The sequence below is a fragment of the Hippoglossus hippoglossus genome, chromosome 23, assembly GCF_009819705.1.
Source record: "Hippoglossus hippoglossus isolate fHipHip1 chromosome 23, fHipHip1.pri, whole genome shotgun sequence".
In the NCBI taxonomy this organism is placed as follows: domain Eukaryota; kingdom Metazoa; phylum Chordata; class Actinopteri; order Pleuronectiformes; family Pleuronectidae; genus Hippoglossus; species Hippoglossus hippoglossus.
In genome coordinates, this window is record NC_047173.1 from 14,918,808 (window position 1) to 14,938,104 (window position 19,297).

At 44.8% G+C, this 19,297-nt stretch overlaps 2 protein-coding genes across 2 annotated transcripts; both read right to left on the reverse strand.

Moving 5' to 3' along the window:
- Positions 1 to 4,146: 4,146 nt before the first annotated feature.
- Positions 4,147 to 5,957, reverse strand: myf5 (myogenic factor 5). Its single transcript, XM_034578340.1, is given in 8 exon segments — positions 4,147 to 4,208; positions 4,211 to 4,273; positions 4,276 to 4,335; positions 4,498 to 4,570; positions 5,500 to 5,606; positions 5,609 to 5,663; positions 5,665 to 5,939; positions 5,942 to 5,957. Coding segments are annotated over 8 exon segments (711 nt in total).
- Positions 5,958 to 11,173: 5,216 nt separating this feature from the next.
- Positions 11,174 to 12,449, reverse strand: myf6 (myogenic factor 6). The gene is given in 5 exon segments (XM_034578339.1): positions 11,174 to 11,385; positions 11,387 to 11,414; positions 11,497 to 11,569; positions 11,571 to 11,594; positions 11,903 to 12,449. Coding segments are annotated over 5 exon segments (723 nt in total). The 5' UTR covers positions 12,425 to 12,449; the 3' UTR covers positions 11,174 to 11,309.
- Positions 12,450 to 19,297: the final 6,848 nt, after the last annotated feature.

A 19,297-nucleotide genomic window follows, 5' to 3' on the forward strand; every position in this document is an offset into this window, starting at 1 on the left:
TTCTGCGCACGATGACACTGAGCCTCAAATTGCCCCTGACAGCTGTGCCGACAGTGTGTGAGTGACATATAAATACAAACCATTAAGACCGTGCACCTATGACCCAGGGTTTGACAATTAGTCCAGTAAAACATTTACTAGAGGAAAATAATGTTACTACCTTTCACGACAAATAAATCATTTCGACCGCTTTTCATTTTCTTTTTATATTTCTACTATAAAAGAGCGAGACAAGGATGTGAAGGAGGATTTGGCCTCGGTGGAGGAACGAGATCAGAAGATGAAGGAAAAGCTTCGTACCTCCGCCGACTGGCCACTTTTATCACAATATGCAGCAGCCTGCTAACATGACCTCTGTTCATGGGTGTTAGTATAAATGTCTGATTATTTCATAAAGATCTCTGCCCCAAAATCTGCATCAAAGTCTTCCTGACCAACATCGTCTCCTTCCACTACTACATTCATGATGATCTGTTCTATAGTTTTTACGTAAAACCGCTAAATAAAAAACAAAGAGAAACACTGATGAACACATAATTAATAAATATATAAATGATAGCAAAGGCAAAGACCACGTTTATATTTAGTTGTCATTATATTTTTGTCACAATAACAGTGAGTCACTAATGATCATCATCAGCCTCCGAAGGTCAAGTGATTAAAACTCCTCCGTGGCCGTTTGTCAGCTCAGAACAAACCAGTCCCTGAAACTAACAACGAGACTCTTTTAACACTAAACTCTTGATAGGAGTTGTTTTTCTTCAGCAGCAGCCTTTTGTACCCGCTGCAGTAAAACGTCTCCCCCCCCGATAACCTCTCGACGAGCAGAGGCTGACGTGACAAACCTGAGGAGGGAAGGTGGACGTGGCTGCAGGCGACAAATCCCTCACCGGGGGTTTTAATCAGGGCCGAACGCGACACCTCCGCCAGGATCGAGAGCTGAACTGTTCATCCTTCACTCTGACAAAAGGCAAAAAGCTCGGATTCCTTCAACCTGAGGCACAGATGAAGAAATAATACAAATGTTCTCATTTGTTTTCTCTGAGCTGGAGCTGAAGGGGACAGCGAGCAAACTGGGTTCACACCTCTGATGATGACTTTTAATTCAGCCTGAACAAAAACAGAGTTATTCTCCTCGTGATGTTTAAATTTGAATAATGGTTTCAAAACAAATACAGTAAGGAACTGGGTTATTCATAATTGTATTGTTTGATATTGCAAATTACTAATTACTGAGTTATTAAGATTCATTATTCAAGCTCTCACATCTGGTCTGAAGACTTTAATATTACCCCTGACGTAATATACAATATTTCTTAATTTCCTCAGGTGTGTGATCAATAAAGTTTTATCTTATCTTATCTTATCTTAAAATATTCATTTATAATTATATTAAATACAGTTTGTAGGTGTATCTGTTGGGAGAAAGACAATATTCATAATATATAAATTCATTATTACGTTAAGTACAGTTTGTAGGTTTATCTGCGGGAAGAGACTATATTTTTTACTATGTTCATTTATTATTATATTAAATATAGTTTATAGGTTTATCAGTTTGGAGAAAGACAACATTTCATGGTTTATTAAACTATAAGACTTTCACAACGATGGAAGGATTCAAATGTAAAACCAGATCTAGATTCTTACAACTTGGACATTTAACAGTTTTATCTTAAAGTTGCAAGCGTCCCATCGTTTGTCTCAACGTGTCCCTGAGCAAGACGCTGGAGCTTTTACACGACGGCAAGCAAAATAAATCTCTGACTCTACTCAAAGAATCTGCTGATTTCATGGACATGTTCAGGATTGACTGAGGTTTAGATCCACCTGGTTTTATATCATGTTCCTGCAGCTTCTCGCTCCGTCAGCTCCTCCACATCACTCGTGCTGCCTGAGGCCTCAGTCCGAGCTCTCCACAGAGAGACACTCGGTATTCTCCTCAACTCTGAGAACACTGGTGAATCCCTGTGTCTTCAATGGTTCTCCTATGCTACTAGTGATGATTTAAAGAGTCAGAAGCAGAAGATACGTCTCAGGGGTGAGATGATTCAAGTCCAAACATGGAGGCTCAAGGTGACCAGTTAGGAGTTAATGTGGGAAACGGAAGAAACACCTCTGTCTTGTGGTTTAAACTGGTACTACAGTAATGGCTGAGCTGGGCCTCTGACTCCAGGCTGTCACAGAGTTGATCTATTAATGATGTCCACTCTCTTTCCAGATTTAAATACAACAAATATAAAGCTGTTCTCAATGAGTGAGTATGTTTTTATAATATTTATGTATTAATCTATTGTTATTATTATTCTTATTATTCTTATTATATAGCACATTTCGAAATAATTAAATGCAATTGAAAACAAAGGATGTTAAAAACATTTAGGGACTAATGCAGACTAAAGCAATCCATGATAGAAAAAACATCAATAAAAGAAAGTAAAGATACAAAATACATTACATTTTTTTTTATAAATAATGCTTAATAGGTGGATTTCTAATTTTACGTTTTAAAAATATCTATATTTTCAGCTCCTCTCTGATTCTCGGGAAGTAGCTTCACCAAATGTTTTGATTCTGCCAAAAACAGCTAAAAGGAGAAATCCCTGTTTAACTGTTAAAGAATAAACTTTCCCTCTGAAATATGAAATACCATAAGTATTAGTTACTTCTGAGTATTTCAGCGACAGTAAGAAAAAGGTCAACAATCATGTGAAGTACACAGAATAATAAGGAAAAACAGAGGAAAAGTATATTTTAAAACATTTTCACGGGATATAATGTTTTAAAAAACATACATCTGACGAAAAGGAGACGTTATTGTCTTTACAGCACATTAGAGGAAGTGTAACAGAGCACGATGGGAAAGTTAATGTGACTCAGGGAAATATAACCATAAAAACAATAACCGTTAAAGAAACATTTTCTCTCCGCATGTGCTGTGATTTAAGTAAAAATAAAATATTGCCTCTCAACAGAAAAAGCATCCAACCGACATCATGATCAAAGAAAGTACGACACACGTGTTTCTCCCCCCCCCCCCCCCCCTACTGGTCCCACACCGTCACACTATAAGTACAATTAGAGGCCATTTGTTCTCAGCTCCGGTGCTGATGGTGTAATCAGTGTGTTAATGATGACTCACATTTGGCTGCAGAGAACAAACAGGTACACGCCGCGCTGTGCCCCCCCCCCCCCCCCACACTCTCACAATGCAGGGCTGCACAGAGAAGAGAAATGCACACAAAGTAGATTTTTTCATTTGGAAACTCGCTGCAGCATTTTTTTATTTTTGCACACGATTGTAATTTTCTCTGCTGTGGTGCAGAAAAATATGTTTCTTTATTGTGACAAAATGCTTCTTCATCGCTGCAATGACTCAGCAAGCTGTGTGACTGATTGATTACATGTGATTAATGTTATCAGGTGACCTCCATCAGTTTCTAATGTGATCTCCACACCTTATTAGCTGCACGGGGACGATCCAGAGTGTCCAGGATGAGAAGTTTAGTCATTTGCATTGATTATTATGCAAATGCACAGGAATCGTTAAACTTTAAAGATTAATGAAGTTCGCATTAAGTTGTAACTATAATTAATCAGTGTTATAATGATGTTTTGACCATTAGATGATGTGTTATTTTCGTTTGTGAAGCTCATTTTGATGAATGGAGGTTTTTAGGTTTCTTTAAAACAAAGGAAATTGGTATTTGGTATTTTGAACAATTAATGTTTCCTTATTTTAGCTCCTAATTTAAAGTGATAATTAATGAGATGCAGCAGATTCACATGGAAACAGGAGGACAAGAAGAAGAAGACAAAAAGCTCAAATCTTAATACATAACAGTGAAAGATTTAATGTTCACAACAACATGAAAAGTAAGAAACACTGCATAAATACCACTTAATGTTGGGAATAAAGCAACATCACATTAACTTGCCATTATTAAATATGTCTCACTGGGTATAACAGTATAGAATAAATGGGCATTTACATTATTTACAGTCTCATGTACAATATAAAAGCTTCTGTGCCACAGGTCCTCCGCTCCGGCTCCTTCACATTCACACAAAACTCATTCTCATGGCGTTTGTCTGTTATTTGGTGACTGGCACACAGCGACGGCCTGTGGTGACGTATCCCATGTTTCACAGGACGTGGTAAACCGGCCTGGACCCGGGGCTCTCCGGCGTGCAGGGCTGTGAGTCGTGCTGCCGGGGGAGAAGGTGGGCATGTCCCTCAGGGCGGCCGGCCCGCAGCTCGACTCCACAGCGAGAGGCGGTCCACGATGCTGGAGAGACACTGGAGACTGGAGGCTCCGGCGGCTTTATCGCACTCTGACAAGACGAAGGCAGAGTTGGGATCAGTACAGGATTTTCTCAAAAGTTTATATTTTTATATTTTTCTCTCTTAAATCCAGGCAACGTGCACAATAAAGCCATCAAACATGCATTTTTTTCTAATACACAGCATTCCTATCAGGCTACAGAAGCTCTTACCGTTCTTTGCATACGAATAGCCGCTGCTGTAGTTTGCATTCAACTGGTGCCACAATGGACTGTTGCTGTCGGTCTGTACAAGCAAATGAGAAATGCGAGAAAAATTACAAATTCACCCTTGAATCCTTGCAAGTAAAAAGTTACACAGACAGATTTGAAGTGTCGCAGTTGCATAAACATACATGGGACTGGAAGAGGCGGGAAAAACTAAACAACCAGTGCCCTTCACGAAATCCTGGACAGGCTAATAAATCCTGAATTCCAAAGTTATGGGCTTCTTCATTTCACGTACACCTTAAAGCCAAAGTGGCAGCGTTGCACCCCCTCCCCCCCCCCCCCCCCCGAATGGGCTCCGAGCGTGGCGAATCGATTGTATCAGTGGAAGCAACACCAGTTTGTGCAAGATGACACTTTCTCCCAGTAAATCTGCAGAAAATCCTGGCAGCGGCGCAAAACATGCAGTCAGGATGGAATGCAGAAAAGCACCCTCTATTTCCGGCCAGACTTCAGTACGGTGGATTTGGCTCAGTTTATTAGGGCTATAAAGTGTCCGGTTGTGGGAAAGCTATTACTCCATCCAGCATTAACTGATGCACGGTCACCTTCAGACGGCCGCTGAGGGAAAACTCAATCTGAGCTGTGGTGATAAGCATCAGAGCGCAGAGAAACGTGTAATAACGACAGAATAGATGTTTGTATTGAGGAATAATGGGAGATTAGGTCATTTAAGGTCTTTGGACAAAACCAACATATTTGATTGATGGGTTTTTTAGACTGTAAATCCAGGTTTTACTTTGAAATTAAATACTCTACATGGTCAAAAGCAACGGAAACAGAGTAAAAGACTTAAGTTCAAACATTTCGTCAACAGCAAAGGTCTTTTGGGGTAAAGACGAAATCCTGTCTCACATGCAGTTGATCTCTTTTCTCTGATGGACATGGTTTTTGGGTTTGCAGCCACAACAAGACTCAACCAGATGTTTGTTGGATGAAGGGTCTTACCATGCCGTCAGAGCAGCTGGACAGCGGACTGCCAGGCTCCGAGCCGCTCTCTCCAGGCAGACCGTTAGTAGTTTTCCACCTGCTCTGTAGCAGCTCCTGCAGGCTCCGATGTAGTGGATGGCGTTGCGCAGGATCTCCACCTTGGGCAGGCGCTGGCTGGGGTTTTGCCGAGGTGCAGCGGCGCAGCGCCTCGAAAGAGTGGTTGACCTTCTTCAGCCGCCGGCGCTCACGCATGGTGGCGGCCCGCCTGCGGTCCGAGAAGCTGGACTTGCGCTTGCAGGCCTTGCAGGCCCACTGGATGCAGTGTCCCCGGCTGGTGAGGCGAGGCTCCGGGGACCTGACGTGCTCGTCCTCATCTGAGCCGGTGAGCTCCATGCCGGGGCCGAACTACCAGGCTGTCTGGAGAGGAAGCACACACGCTCTGTCGTAGTAGACCTGGATGGTGAGAAGACGTCCATGGCTTGTTGAAGAAAGGAGTTTGATGGATGAGTGATGGGCGCAGAGGAAGGAAGGAGGAGTGGGGTGAGAGAGAGGAGACCTCTGAGTGATATGAGGGGTCTGTTGCCCCGGGGCCCCCCTTATATGCCCCCAGGCCACAGCCAAGGGCCCACAATTGGCCAGATTCTAATTACCATGGCCCATTGGCCCAGCCAGAAGGCAGGCTGGGGTTAGCTCAACTCCCTCCCTGCCCCATCCCAAACCGCTGCCTCTCACCCCCAGTACCCTGCAGAGTTTCCCACATCTGCACTTACTGGTGTTTTCCCACTCACCACCACCCTCTCCTCCCAGCAGCACCTCGTCCTGCAGGGGCCACGGTGAACCAATGCATGGGAATGTCTCAGGACATTCGCGAGCTTCAAACACAAGTGACCTTTTCTTTAAACAGTCATAATAAGTGCTTCATTTCTTTGCCTGATTTATCTGTAACCGGCCTGCGGGCGTCGCGTCAGGGCCGACAGTGGAAGTGACAATTGGCCATGAAGACATAAATATTAAAGAGTGGTGTTTTGTTTGGTCAAACAGTGCAGAACAAGAGGGGGGGCCGCTCACAGTGAGCATGAGGGGCAATTTTTACGGTGGAGACAACAGCGTTGCAGATGCAGCCCAGCTGCAAGGGAAGGTGTAACATTTCAAGCCCAGTGAATTCACATTACAGCGGCAAGGACACCCCCCCCCCCCCCCCCACCCACTCAAACACCTCCAGCTCGTCGCTGAAGGTGCTTGCGTGAATGAGGCCATCCATGTTTGCCAAAGCTCATTAAAACAGCAATTACACAACTGACAACTGCCGCGCAATCCCCTTCCAACGATTCCCCTCCGACGGCCAAATTTTAACCATTAAAGGTTATTGACACAAGTCGAGTGCTTCAATTCAAACAGATGGTCGTTACAGTGCAGTCGTTTTGATCCAGGTGGGGGTCTGAGGGGGGGGGGGGGGGGGGTTTAATGACGTTCAGAGGAATTTAATGTTGTTTAAATACACGGCAAGAATCTCAATGTCTCTCATCTATCTATCTATCTATCTATCTGTCTTCACATCTAAACTTTAAAAGTCTTTATCGAAAAACAAAATAGGTATAGATATGGTAACGGAGAGAAACAAGGCCATTTACAGGAAGTGCAGATACAAGAAAATGTTACTTAAGTAAAAACAACTTGGATCAGATGTGTATTTTTTTACAGTGCACATCAAATTGAGTGATTTCCATTCTTTGCTCTGCTTGTGGAGTTGATCTCCTGCAGCAGGACACAGGTTGTCAGACAGTTTGGGGGGGGGGGGGGGGGGGGGGGGGGGGGGGGGGGGGGGGGAGGGGGGGGGGGGGGGGGGGGGGGGGGTGGGGGGGTGGGGGGGGGGGGGTGGGGGGGGGGGGGGGGGGTGGTTGTGTGCTGACAGCTTCCACGGATATACAATGCGGAATATTTCTCAACAATGTGTCAAACGTTGGCGACCTCCCCCCCCCCACCCCCCTCATCTCTTCTGTGCGCACCTAGAAAACACGCGTCTACCTGCTGCCCCTGAATTGCTCTCGGAGTTTGGATTAGCGCACAGCTGAAGAACACATCGGGATCAAAGGGCTGTTTTGTGGCTGAGAAACACCCGCGATGAGAAGCTCCGCTGTTTTGCGTTTACGCGGCGCAGCCTTTACGCACAAGGCTCCAGGAGCTCATGTGATCCGTGCCGTGCCGTGCCGTGCCGCGCGCTCGGGGCCCGCGGGTCTCCTGGGAACCGGCAGAGTTTGCTTTGGTGTTGTTCTCAAGGGTCAGAGACGGAGTTAAGTGAGGGCAGGAGGTGACGCTTTAATGTCCACGTCCCGCACGTCTTGAAAACCTTAATTTTCAAAGTGCCTCGTGCTTTGACCCAACGCGCTGCTGGTTTTAATGCAACACCAGATCCTGACGCACCGATTCATCACGTGCACTCCTGCACAATAGATTCCTCTAAATAACCCATTGGGGACGAAAGTGATTTTTTATTTGTTTTATTTCTGTGCGTGTTATTGACAAGATTTAGCAGCTAAAATACGACTTTTAAAAGCATAACTTCACTTAACAAGGTTCACTTCATGTTAAATGAAACATGTGGACAACATAAGTTAATAAAAACAAGATTAATTTTGTTCTGTCCTTGGTGTTTTATAAGCTTGTCTTTATGTTTTAGCAAAACTAAATAAATATCTAAAATCTCTATTTCTTCGAGGTTATTTTCCTCCAATTCCCATCCCCAAAGTACTGAAACCAAAAAAAAAAAAGCATTTGAGTGGCAACAGCATTTGTTTGGCACGGAGCAGCGAGAGGCTCACTGTCGGGCCTGCACTGCTCTGAATCCTTATTCTTAGCAGGATATCGGAGGAAGGGTCTGGACAAACCGGAGCGTTCAGCAGCCCCCCGCCTGTAGCAGCTCGCCTTTCATCAGCTCTGACGTTTTTTTGTTTTTTTAAAACACTGCCTTCACAGCCAAATGAGAATTATATGGTGCCATCAACTAACACCAAAATCCCCGTAAAAGTTAGACAAGAGAGAGAGTCAGGGCTCGGAGAGGGAGTTCATGCTCGCAGGCCCGATGGTGTGAAGCCCCGGGCTTTTGCAGCTAATACGACTTTAACACCAGCCCATAGCCTCACGAATCCTTTATATTTCAAACAGGAATAAGCACCAGCACTAAACCACACAGACCTTTGTTTTAAAGACGAATTATGATGGTTTGTTGTTGGGTTCATTTCTGGTAATAATAGCCAGTAATCACCAGAAACAGAGCGGGAACTGGCGGCTGCACTGTGGAGCTGCAAATGAAGCAACAGTGCGATCAGAGTGAGTGAGTGAGGGAGAGAGCAGGGGCCCATTAAAGTCACATTACTGTTTGGAGATATCATGTTTCTGCAGAAAACAGGATATTTGGTCAAAGACGTGAATAGTTGTGTTGAAAGGAGCCGAATAACAGCCTCGGGATCAGTTTGTGTTTTTCAGCTTTTTTACTCAGCTGCAGTGAGGAAGACGCACTTATATGATTTAATCAAATTAAAGAAAACAATGTAAAAGTTTAGAAAAAGAATAAATCCTGCATTCAAGTTTTTACATAAAAACACAGAAGTACTGTTTCAGTATCTAGACTAGTACTTAAACTAGTACTTTTTATTATTGTCCAATTTCAAGAGTTGTATTATCGTGTAATATGTAGTTTGTGTATTTGTGTTACTTTAAGTTGCATGTGCAGTATTTTAAATTAGTAAAGGAGGAGCTGACTTTAACTGCTTTATATGAAAGTTTTATCTGGAATAGAAAACAGAGACTATTAAACACAGTTAAAATAAGTATAAGAGAAATAAATATTGAGGTATAGATGCATATTAAAGATTTACTAATAACGTTATGAGTGGTAGTTTGGTTGCCTCCATGAATCACAACAGAGATGCAAGTAATACATATTTCAGAGGGACATGGTCAGAGCCACAAAAGTGAAAACAAGCAAAACACAAACATAAACGTAATCAGCGAGTGGATAAATAAAAGAAAATGAGGTTAATAAAAAAGGCAATAAATGTAAAATAAAACCCTAAAATTAACAATTTAGAGATCCAGGGAAGTATCAAATGTTATGAAAACACCTTCAAAGTCCTTTTGAGAATTAAACACTAAAAACACCAAAATTGAGATACATTTCAACTTTAAGTAGTTTGAACTCTTTCTCCCTTGTTCTTTCCTCTGAACTAGAAAAACACAAGTAGAGACAATAGTTCTTTAAAGTTTCATCAAAGAAGTGAAGTGCAGTCATATTTGTTCTTGTAGTGCTTGATGGTTACATTGAGGTTTTTAGCTTATGATAAACCTGATAAACGTGTGTGTCACATGTTATTGTGTGCGTGTGTGTGTGTGTGTGTGTGTGTGTGTGGTGTGTGTGTGTTGTGTGTGTGTGTGCAGGCCTGAGAGATGAGGCCAACTCCCAGAGGTCAGCAGGGCTCTGTGTCATCCACAGAGATCTGAGGGAGAGTCCCATCACACCCCAACATCGTAGACAAACGCCCCCCCGCCCCCCCAACCCCCAGCCTGCCTCTCATGTCAAACACACGACAACAAGACCCCATGGATCTCCGTGCCGTTAGCGTCCTGTCACACATTTTAATTCCCTCGCAACCGCGAACGCTCTGCCGTGCAATGACGACAAAGCTAGCGATGATGAAGCAAGACCCTAATGGCTCAAATAACCTTATCATGCCGCTGGGCTTTGCACTCGTGCCTGCCGCCCGCAACTTTCCATGTCCCCAACATGTGATAGGAGCAGGAGAGCGGGGGTGGGGGGGTGGGGGCTCGCCGTGTGTTTGCAGTGGACTCGAGTTACTGTTGTGGGATCAGATCTGCTGGAACAAAGAGGGGCAGCCCGGCGTCAAAACTATTCCACGGCAGTTCAGACTGATTTTATGGGGCCTTTAATGGCCGTGAGTGTTGTGGGGACCTGGACCTGGAGCTCGAGGCCGAGCATCACAACGTTCTCACTCGAGAACAGCGTCTCCTAAATAAAACCATCGCTGTTCACCGGAGTCGTTTTTGTTGGCTCCGTACCAGTTTGGATCTCCGACCATTTTTAAAGGATTTGCGGAGAACAATAGCTCGTCTCCAACACATGTTGCATCACTGTAAAATTTATTTTAACAGCACAACAGCTGTCAGCAAAGAAAACAGGGTCAGCAACGCTTGTAATTGATTCTCCATGTCACGTTCTACACTGGTTAACTGAGGCTAGTGTTGGGAAATCATGGAAGGCGACGTCGTTGACTGAAAAGACCCAATCAGCAAACGGCTGTGAGGGTGTACGTCATCGTTTTCCAAACATCGCAGTTTCAGACTCAACGCAGCCCTGGAGTTTTCAAACTTGTCCGTATTAGCGGCTCTAAGACTCAGGAGTAGTGTGGACGGAAGGCGTATCCGTAGCCGAGTTGAAATGAAAACGTAGTCGTGTGGATGTCGCCTGAATCGCCTGTCTTATACGATACAAACAGTGAGGTGGATGAAAATGAACTTTCCTACATGCCCCTGAAAAATGAGGATAATAGTCGATTGCTGAAATGGAAAAAGTTATTTTCACGCTCAGTTATGTACAAATATTTAAATACAATATGAATTTTTCTGCCTTTTAATACAAAATAAAATTAATCTAAAATGTCTCATTCTTATAAAATATGTACAAAGTTGCTGCTCCTGCCTGAAAAAAAACGAAGACTCCGTCACAAACAGGAGCCAGAACGGCCGACTCGTGGAAACGATAATGGAAGTTGTTAAATTGAAATGTTGGTATAAAGGTCGGCGGCGGCGATGCCTCAGTTTTCCAGGACGCTGGAGCTGATCTTCTCGTCGTGGGAGATGCTGTCCACGATGGAGGACAGACGCAGGAAGGCTGGAGGAACCCGAGGACCCGCCGGTTCCTGTGACACAAAACAAACTGACCTCTAGTCCCCACTTGACCACTGCGTTTCCTGTCGGCCGTAAGAAGAAAGACAGCTTTACCTTCTCTCAGTGCTGTCATTGCCGCGGCGGTGGAATGGTCAGCAGAGGTCAGCCAGGCCTCAGAGGACTTTTTTCCAGAGGTACGGCTGACCGGCGGCCTGAGCAGGAACACATGTCACACATCATCACACATGTTCTCATGCATGCACTTTGCAGAAGAGCACTTCTTCAAGATCACGGGGAAATATGCATAGATATATATATATCAGGGATTTCATTATTGAATATCCTGCTGTTAAAAACCCTGCTGAAATAAGAATATCACAGAATCACTGGAGATAAACAAAACCATAATAGGCACCACAGACCATATTCCAGCTGGGAGTTCATTATAAATCATCTTAATGTTCCTATACAACCATCTGAATATCACCAGTTATACCAAGGGGGGACTTTATGAGCTTACACTGTGTTCTTTAGAGTTAAGTGTTGATCCGTGTTGGGGTTTGTCCTCCTGCTCATCCAGCGTTTGCAGCAGCTCCTGCAGCCGCTCGATGTAGCTGATGGCGCTGCGTAAAATCTCCACCTTGGGCAGCCTCTGGTTGGGGTTGGCCACGGTTTTCCTCTTCAGCGCCTCGAAGGCCTCGTTGATCTTCTTCAGCCTCCTCCTCTCCCTCAGCGTGGCCGCCTTGCGCCGGTCCGGGGGCGCGGACCGCCTCTTGCAGACCTTGCAGGCCCACATGAGGCACTGGCCCTCGCAGTGCGCGCGGAGCCCCGGCGGCGCGAGGACGTGTTCCTCCCCGCTGCTCTCCCCCCCGGTCTCCGACGGAATATTATGGTCCTGGCCCGGAGACAGCGGGCTGTCGTCGCCGTTGTACAAGGGGGACACCCCCGCCATGTCCAGGTGCTGCAGTGGTCCATGATCCCCCTCCTCCAAATAACGCAAATCACTGAAAAGATAAGTGTTGGTCTCAAAAAGGTCCATCATATTGTTGCGCCCCTCTCCCTTGTTTTGACAGAGGGACTGTGGCATTTAAATAGAGCAGCAGGGACACAAGTCACCAGGCTTATATATAGAATGTGAAACTCTATCCAACAGTTTGGCTGCCACGCTGCATCAAGCATCTTCCTTTTCAATGGCTCTTTACTACCCACTGACTTGGTGTGTATGGGAAATAAATATGTGCATTAAGAACTCCAGAGGTCAGGTGCTTTAGAGGTCTGCGTAAAGTCCAGCACATAAACAGGAAGCACTGTCAACAGGAAAACACAGATACCAGATCAGATCAGACCAGATCAGATATGACATGGTTACAGCAGCAGATAGTCAAATGTAATAGAATGAAAAATATATTACAGAGAATGTGTAAATAATATAAACCTTTCACTATTGAAATATTGTTTGTATCGAAATGTACTTGAGTAAAGTTCAGTGACACAGGATGATTGCACAAGGACGTAAGCTGTGTTTGTACATTAGTATAAGGAAATGTTGAAATATATGTATTGACTGTTTTAAGTATATAGGCAGGTGTGGTACACAGTATGAGTTTAAAATGTGCTTTCTATATATGTATATGTGCATAAATGGGTATAAATTCAACTTTGTATACTAAATACCAGTATAAGTGATTATTTCTTAGTAACTAAGTAAGTCTTAGTATTAGTGTAAGGAGATATTGAAATAGACGTATCCATATATACAGTATGTATATATAAACTGTTTATACGTATATAGATACAGCTACAGGTATAGTATCCAAAAGGAATATGAGTATAAAATGTTGTGTTTACATATATATATATAAATGGGTATAAATACACCAAAGTACATTATATCGCAGTATGTTGTAAATATTCTAACCTTAAAAAGATGTATATATAAATATAAATACTGTATATAAGTATATATAAGTGGGTGAATTTCACAATAAGAGGTCCATTGTGTTATAATGTAACTTCTCTCCTGGTCAAGATGTGCAGCAATGAAGTAAAAAGTTTTATACATAAATACAAGCAAGGACAGACAATACAAAAACACAGAACAGATATAGAAACATGCAGGGATTTCTTGAAATACAGACTTTATGGTTTGTACTTGTACTTGTACTGCATTTATATTACAACTTTTACTATATTGTCGTCCATTATCTTTTCATTAACTCCCACTGAGATTATCATGTCCTCCACACACTGGTGCCTGTTTCAGCTGCATGGTTTCCAATTGTAACGTGTAGAAATTCCCATTATAAATAGACTGGAATGTGCAGAGTCAAAACACATGTGTGTATATGATGGTTATAAATAGGAGCACGGCTCATTCATCTCACATTCATAGAGGAGATTCATAAAAGGGCCGTGAGGAGGTGACGTACGTGATGTACGACCCGCTGCATTTCTCCCTGGAACCTGAAAGGTCCACAACTGGAAGCTTCGCAGGCAGGAATGCGAAGGGATTCCTATTTCCGTACGGCGGCGTGACCTTGTGTTTATGAAATGAAACGAGACGGTGGCAGAGAGGCAAACCCGCCGGATGTTTACCAGGTAGAGACCAATCAAAGACTTAGATTATTCTGATTTATAGGAGGCTTCACGGGGAGAGAGAATCACAGCTCGGCTTGTGAGGGGTTTGACTTTTTATCTCCAGAGACGGTGGCTGAGAGAACCCGAGTGGGAAAAACTCTCCACTTCAGCTTCTTACTTCTCATCTGCATCAGAATCTCCACATTCAAATTAACTTATGGCCCCAGAGCCGCCATTACTGACAATCCTGTAAAGTCCCACAACACCAATGCAATCAATTCAGGAGTAATTCAGGAGATTGTTTCCTCATATCTGGCTTTTTTTCTTTCCATGTCAGAAATAATAAATGCAGGTTTTAATTTCCAGGCGTCTGTTGGGACCTACAAGACTAACGGGGGCTGAAATTACGAGGAAAATCATGTCTGTCTGTTTGTGACCAGGATTACACAGAAACTACTGAACTGATTATCACAAAACTTGGTGGGAGGATGCGATAAGAGTCGAGGAAGAACCCATTAAATATTGGTGCAGTCTTGGATTTGGGATTTCCGATCACTTTCATTAACATTACTAACAAGATAGAGCATTTTTTGGCCATTTCACTGATTTCCCCCGTGGAATAATTCATGGATAACTGAAATTGTAAATACGATTCTTTAGTATATAGACAGATAACTGCTGTGTCATGCGTGTTTTTTTGGTTTGGAGTCCAGACAGATTTACACTTCCCGCGCTCAGTCCTGACTCCGCCTCCTCCTTCCCTGAGAGGCCTGAGTCTGAGTCCCATGATCCTCCCTGACAGCTGAGGCGTCAGGTCCTCGTCACTGACGGGGATTTATGTCGGTTCAGGATGCACAGTAGCTCCGTGGGGGGGGGGAGAGAATACACAGTCAGGGCACAGCAGGGACACGACTTCATTTAGAAATGTGTTGGCTTCATTTACAGCTCGGTGAACGAGGCCAATTACGTTTGAAGTCGGGGTTAATTTCATTTTTTTTCCATTTACAGCAGCAATTTCTCTCATGTATTTATCATCAGGTTTGATTCATCTCCATTTCGCCACTTTGCACCGGGACTGTTTGTTTGCATGAAAGTGACGAGAAGTGGCAGCGACAGAAAATGCCGGCGCAGGTTTGTTTTCTGATTTTCATGGCGAGCAGATGGAAAATGTGTCGCACCGCGGCCGACCTGTCAACCTGCAAACCGAAAGCAACACCTTTCACCTGAGGGAACTTTGTGGGGCACAGTCAGGCACACACATGCACGCACACACACAAACAGCCAACAACACAAGAACCCCTTGTAATACTTTCCACAATGGAGCACACACAAGAATGCCTCATATTTCATATTACGATGCTGTATTATGAGTTTAAAGAGCAATGTGTCCAAATTTGAGGTGGCAAACTCCAGATAGAACATAAACTAAAAAAGTTTTGGTGTGTTTCTTCACTTTCTGCACTTTGGAAACACTTAATATTCCAAACAAGTGGGACGTGATCCCAGCAGGGACGGTGGCTGTATCTCCTCCGGTGCCACTCGGGGATTCAAACATTATTATTTTCATACGTGAATAATTGATCATGTGCTGAGGGAGAAGTGGAAAAGAGAAAATGATGTACCAGATAAAAGTGCTACAGATAAGCTGTAGTTTTTATCTTTGGATATTTTTCGAACAAACTGTATTTAACTCAACTTTCTGATGTTGTCATGTGATCTTTCTGCCTCCAGGTGTCAGAACGTTGATCCAGTTAGGACTAGTGCTGACATGTGGGGGGGGGGGGGGGCGGGGGGAGTCACAATTAGAGCTGATAATGAACATGAACTGCAGGACCTCTCCTCTCCTGGCTCTCCTCCCCCACCCGACACCTCCCCCGCGGCCTAACTGGACCTCCTGCCTCCTCAGACTGTTTCAGAGGAAAACCCTGAGCACCGTGACGGACACACCGCATATAACCCAGCTCCACACCTGGGATATGAATTAGCCAATCGGGGGTTAAATACCGTGGCCGTGGGCCCGATGACAATGCCTCACCTGGGATCACGACCCGTCGACCCCCTGGATCACCGCTCTGCTCACCCTGCTGCAAAGAGGCTCTGATGAGTGAGTGGGAAAACAAGAGCTCATATCTCAATAAAGAGAATGATTCTTAGAAGAGATGTTAAAGATTTCATCAGATTTTCATCAGAGATCGATCCAGAGAAACTAAAAGATGGATGGTCCTGCAGTTTATAAAGTGATAAACCATCTATGTGTTAGATAACTGTATTTTATTACTTTAAATTACGTTTTTGTAATAAAACAAAACAGTCAGTGTGTTGTGTCAGTTATCTTGTCGTACTCTTTGCAACACAAACAGAAAACAAGTGCGATGAATGGACGATAAAACAAAACCAGCAGGGGAAGAATTCACCGTTAAAAAAAGTGTGCGGACTTTGGAAAATCAAAATGTCGTACACGACCACCGATTGTCACTCTAATGATTCCTAAATATTTGGGAAGAGTTACTAAGCTCTATGTAGGTTATGTTAATGTTTTCACCAATGCCTGTTTGTTGGTTCGTTAGCAGGATTATGCAAAAACCACAAAGCCAATCTTGGTGGACGGATTGGGGTTTGGAGTTGTGCAGATTCTACTTTAAGACCAAAACAATCATGTGTAAGATTGTTCGGCCTCGTCGGAGATAGAAGGATATTCCAGTTTTTAATGTGTCCTGTTCACGAAGAGCTTCGATGAGAGTTAACCAGATCGGACCATGAGCTGTTAGTCACAGCAGGAAGGTGGAGTGGTGGAAAGATGAAGTCATTTCAGGTGCCATGCAGAGTCAGAGGCTGCAACAGGTGGCGACAATAAGCACAAATTCCTTGTGTGCTGGTGTTTATTAGTCACTTTTATTACCAGCCAGAAATAATTTTACGCCACAGCAGTGCATGCTATTAATAGCATCTTGAAAAAAGTAATCTTCTTTAGCAAAAGAAAGCAATCCGCCCTCTCGCTGTAAACCCATCTACTTTCAGGAGATTGCTTTTCCGTCAGTGCGGCCGGTAATGAGATGTCTCGCCCCAAAACCTTGTGCTGCTACTTCTGTTCATACATTACAAGTCTCTTTCAAACTGCTGCCTCATGTTACGAGCAGAAAATTGATTACTGGTCACGTCATTACCGTTACCTCGCTACGTGCGACGATCATCAGTCTTTCTTTGAGACGCACATTTGGGGTTTTGCCTAAAAATGAACATTTCTTCTAACAAATAAAAACACCAGTGCAGGAGCTGGGAATCATGACAACCTGTCAGGGTGGAACCAAGCGTTTGAAAATCTCACAAAATTCAAGGAGACCACACTCCAAGAAAAAGCTGTAAAAACTTTTATAGGACTTAAAGTGCCACACGCTGAAGCGGCTTTCAGACTTGAGCTGCATGTGAGGAGGCAAATGTCCGAGTCAGTTGCCAGGGACATTCTCCAAAGTCTATCCTGCCAGTGCCCGAAAACTCTGTAGAATGTCTGAGTGACCCAATGTGAGAATACAGCAGGAAAATGTCCGAAGGATTTGCATAAATAGACAAAGATGTCAACTTGGAAAGACAACAAGATTTGAGAGTTTTTGGCGATAAGGGCCGACACTGTACTGAACCTTTCCACACTGGCATTTGTACGTCAGGTCCTTCTCTACACAGACGCTTTCACCTGAATGTTCATGTCTGAAAATGGCTGTGCCGAGCAGCTGTGAAAATGTTGCTGTTGTCGAGTTATTATCTTGATGATGTGTGGTAACAGAACTCCAGGCCTAAAGTCTCCGAATCCCTCAGAGCTGGAGGAGCGCCAGTCGAGGCTAAAGTCAAACAATGGCTCCCGGGCTCTGCCGAGCATCACCGGCCCAAACCGCATGTATGATTGCATCTCCCACCGAAAACACGGCTAATCTTTTCTGGCCTGGCTCCCTCAAAACTCACAGGCGGGGGAATAGCTGTCTCTCCTGAGCTAAGCTAACAGACGGCTCCTCTCACTCGTGCCCCGAGCCGAGGGGTGGGGGGGGGGGGGGGGGGGGTTTGGGTTTCAAAGACAAAAGGGGAGGGGGACACTGATGGCATCTGCCTCCTCTCTGGTGGACGACGCAGGGATTCAGTTCAAAGAGCGAGCGGCTGGGGCGCATCAATTAGCGAGGGACAGAGCTCGCCGGCCAACTCTCGATGACCTCAGAGCGCTTTACATCGCCAGGCCCCGGTGAGAGCGACGCAGCACTGGCCGGGCGACGTCAATAGCCCCTCGCAAATGGACTGGTATTGATGGACAGGCTTAAAGAGTTGTTCCTGCAAATGGATGTGAAGAATAATAAGCGAGCGCTCGGTATCGACAAGAGAGGAAAAAAAAGGGGCCCCGATGAATCCTGAAGGGCGGGGCGGGGGGGGAGGGTGCGCAAAAATGTCCCCCAGCTGTTCACGTCCCCTATTTTGCCGTCCTGAGTTGTACTACACTCTCTGAGAATGGCCGTCTGCAGCTTATCACCTGACAGCTGATGGTGATTTAGTTGCGAGTGATGTGAAGGTCCCTCCTGATTGATTCTGTCCTCATTCTGGGGAGTGATGGATCAGCCGTACGCTGTCCACTGTGTATCTGCCTCCCAGACACGGCCACTGATGGGGACTTAGCGGGGGGGCACCGGCCTTGACCCGGCAGCAGACGACAGGAGACCCTCGTCTGGCCTGGCGAGGTGAGACGTTGACCCCGCCGGCCCCTGTCTGGCCCTCTGCGCTCCGCTCCAGCTCTTATACTTGTACTTTTCTTTTGACTCATCGCAGGATGAACATTAAGTGACTTTTCACGGGGACACAGAGCCGGAGGAAACTGAGTCCGAAATCAATAGACTTGTTTTTTATTTATATTGTGTGTTTTTCTTGCACAGCGTTGCTTTGATGTCGCAGCCTGTAAGCGATATGGTGGAACATCGCTATCATTAATATCACACTGCCTCTGGGAGTCGGGGGGGGGGGGGGGGGGGGATGTGGCCGGCGATAACACGGAGTGAATCCAATCATCAGCGAGTGTGACTGTCGCCATGGCAACGTGGGTGACAATGATCCGCCAATATTAGTTTTTCCTGAAGCGTCTGAGCCGAGAACAAAGCGAGTTTTGTTACATGAATGAGTATTAGACTCTTGAATAACAACAACACCAGATTTCTTTGGAGTGGTGGTAGTGGTAGTGGTAGTGGTAGTGGGGGGGGGGGGGGGGGGGGGGGGGGGGGGGGGGGGGTTAAAGTGCCGGGCTCCAAGAGAAACTAATAGGATATTGATGAATGTCAGTGTTGACGAGGGAGAGAAGGGTCACTGCTGCGCT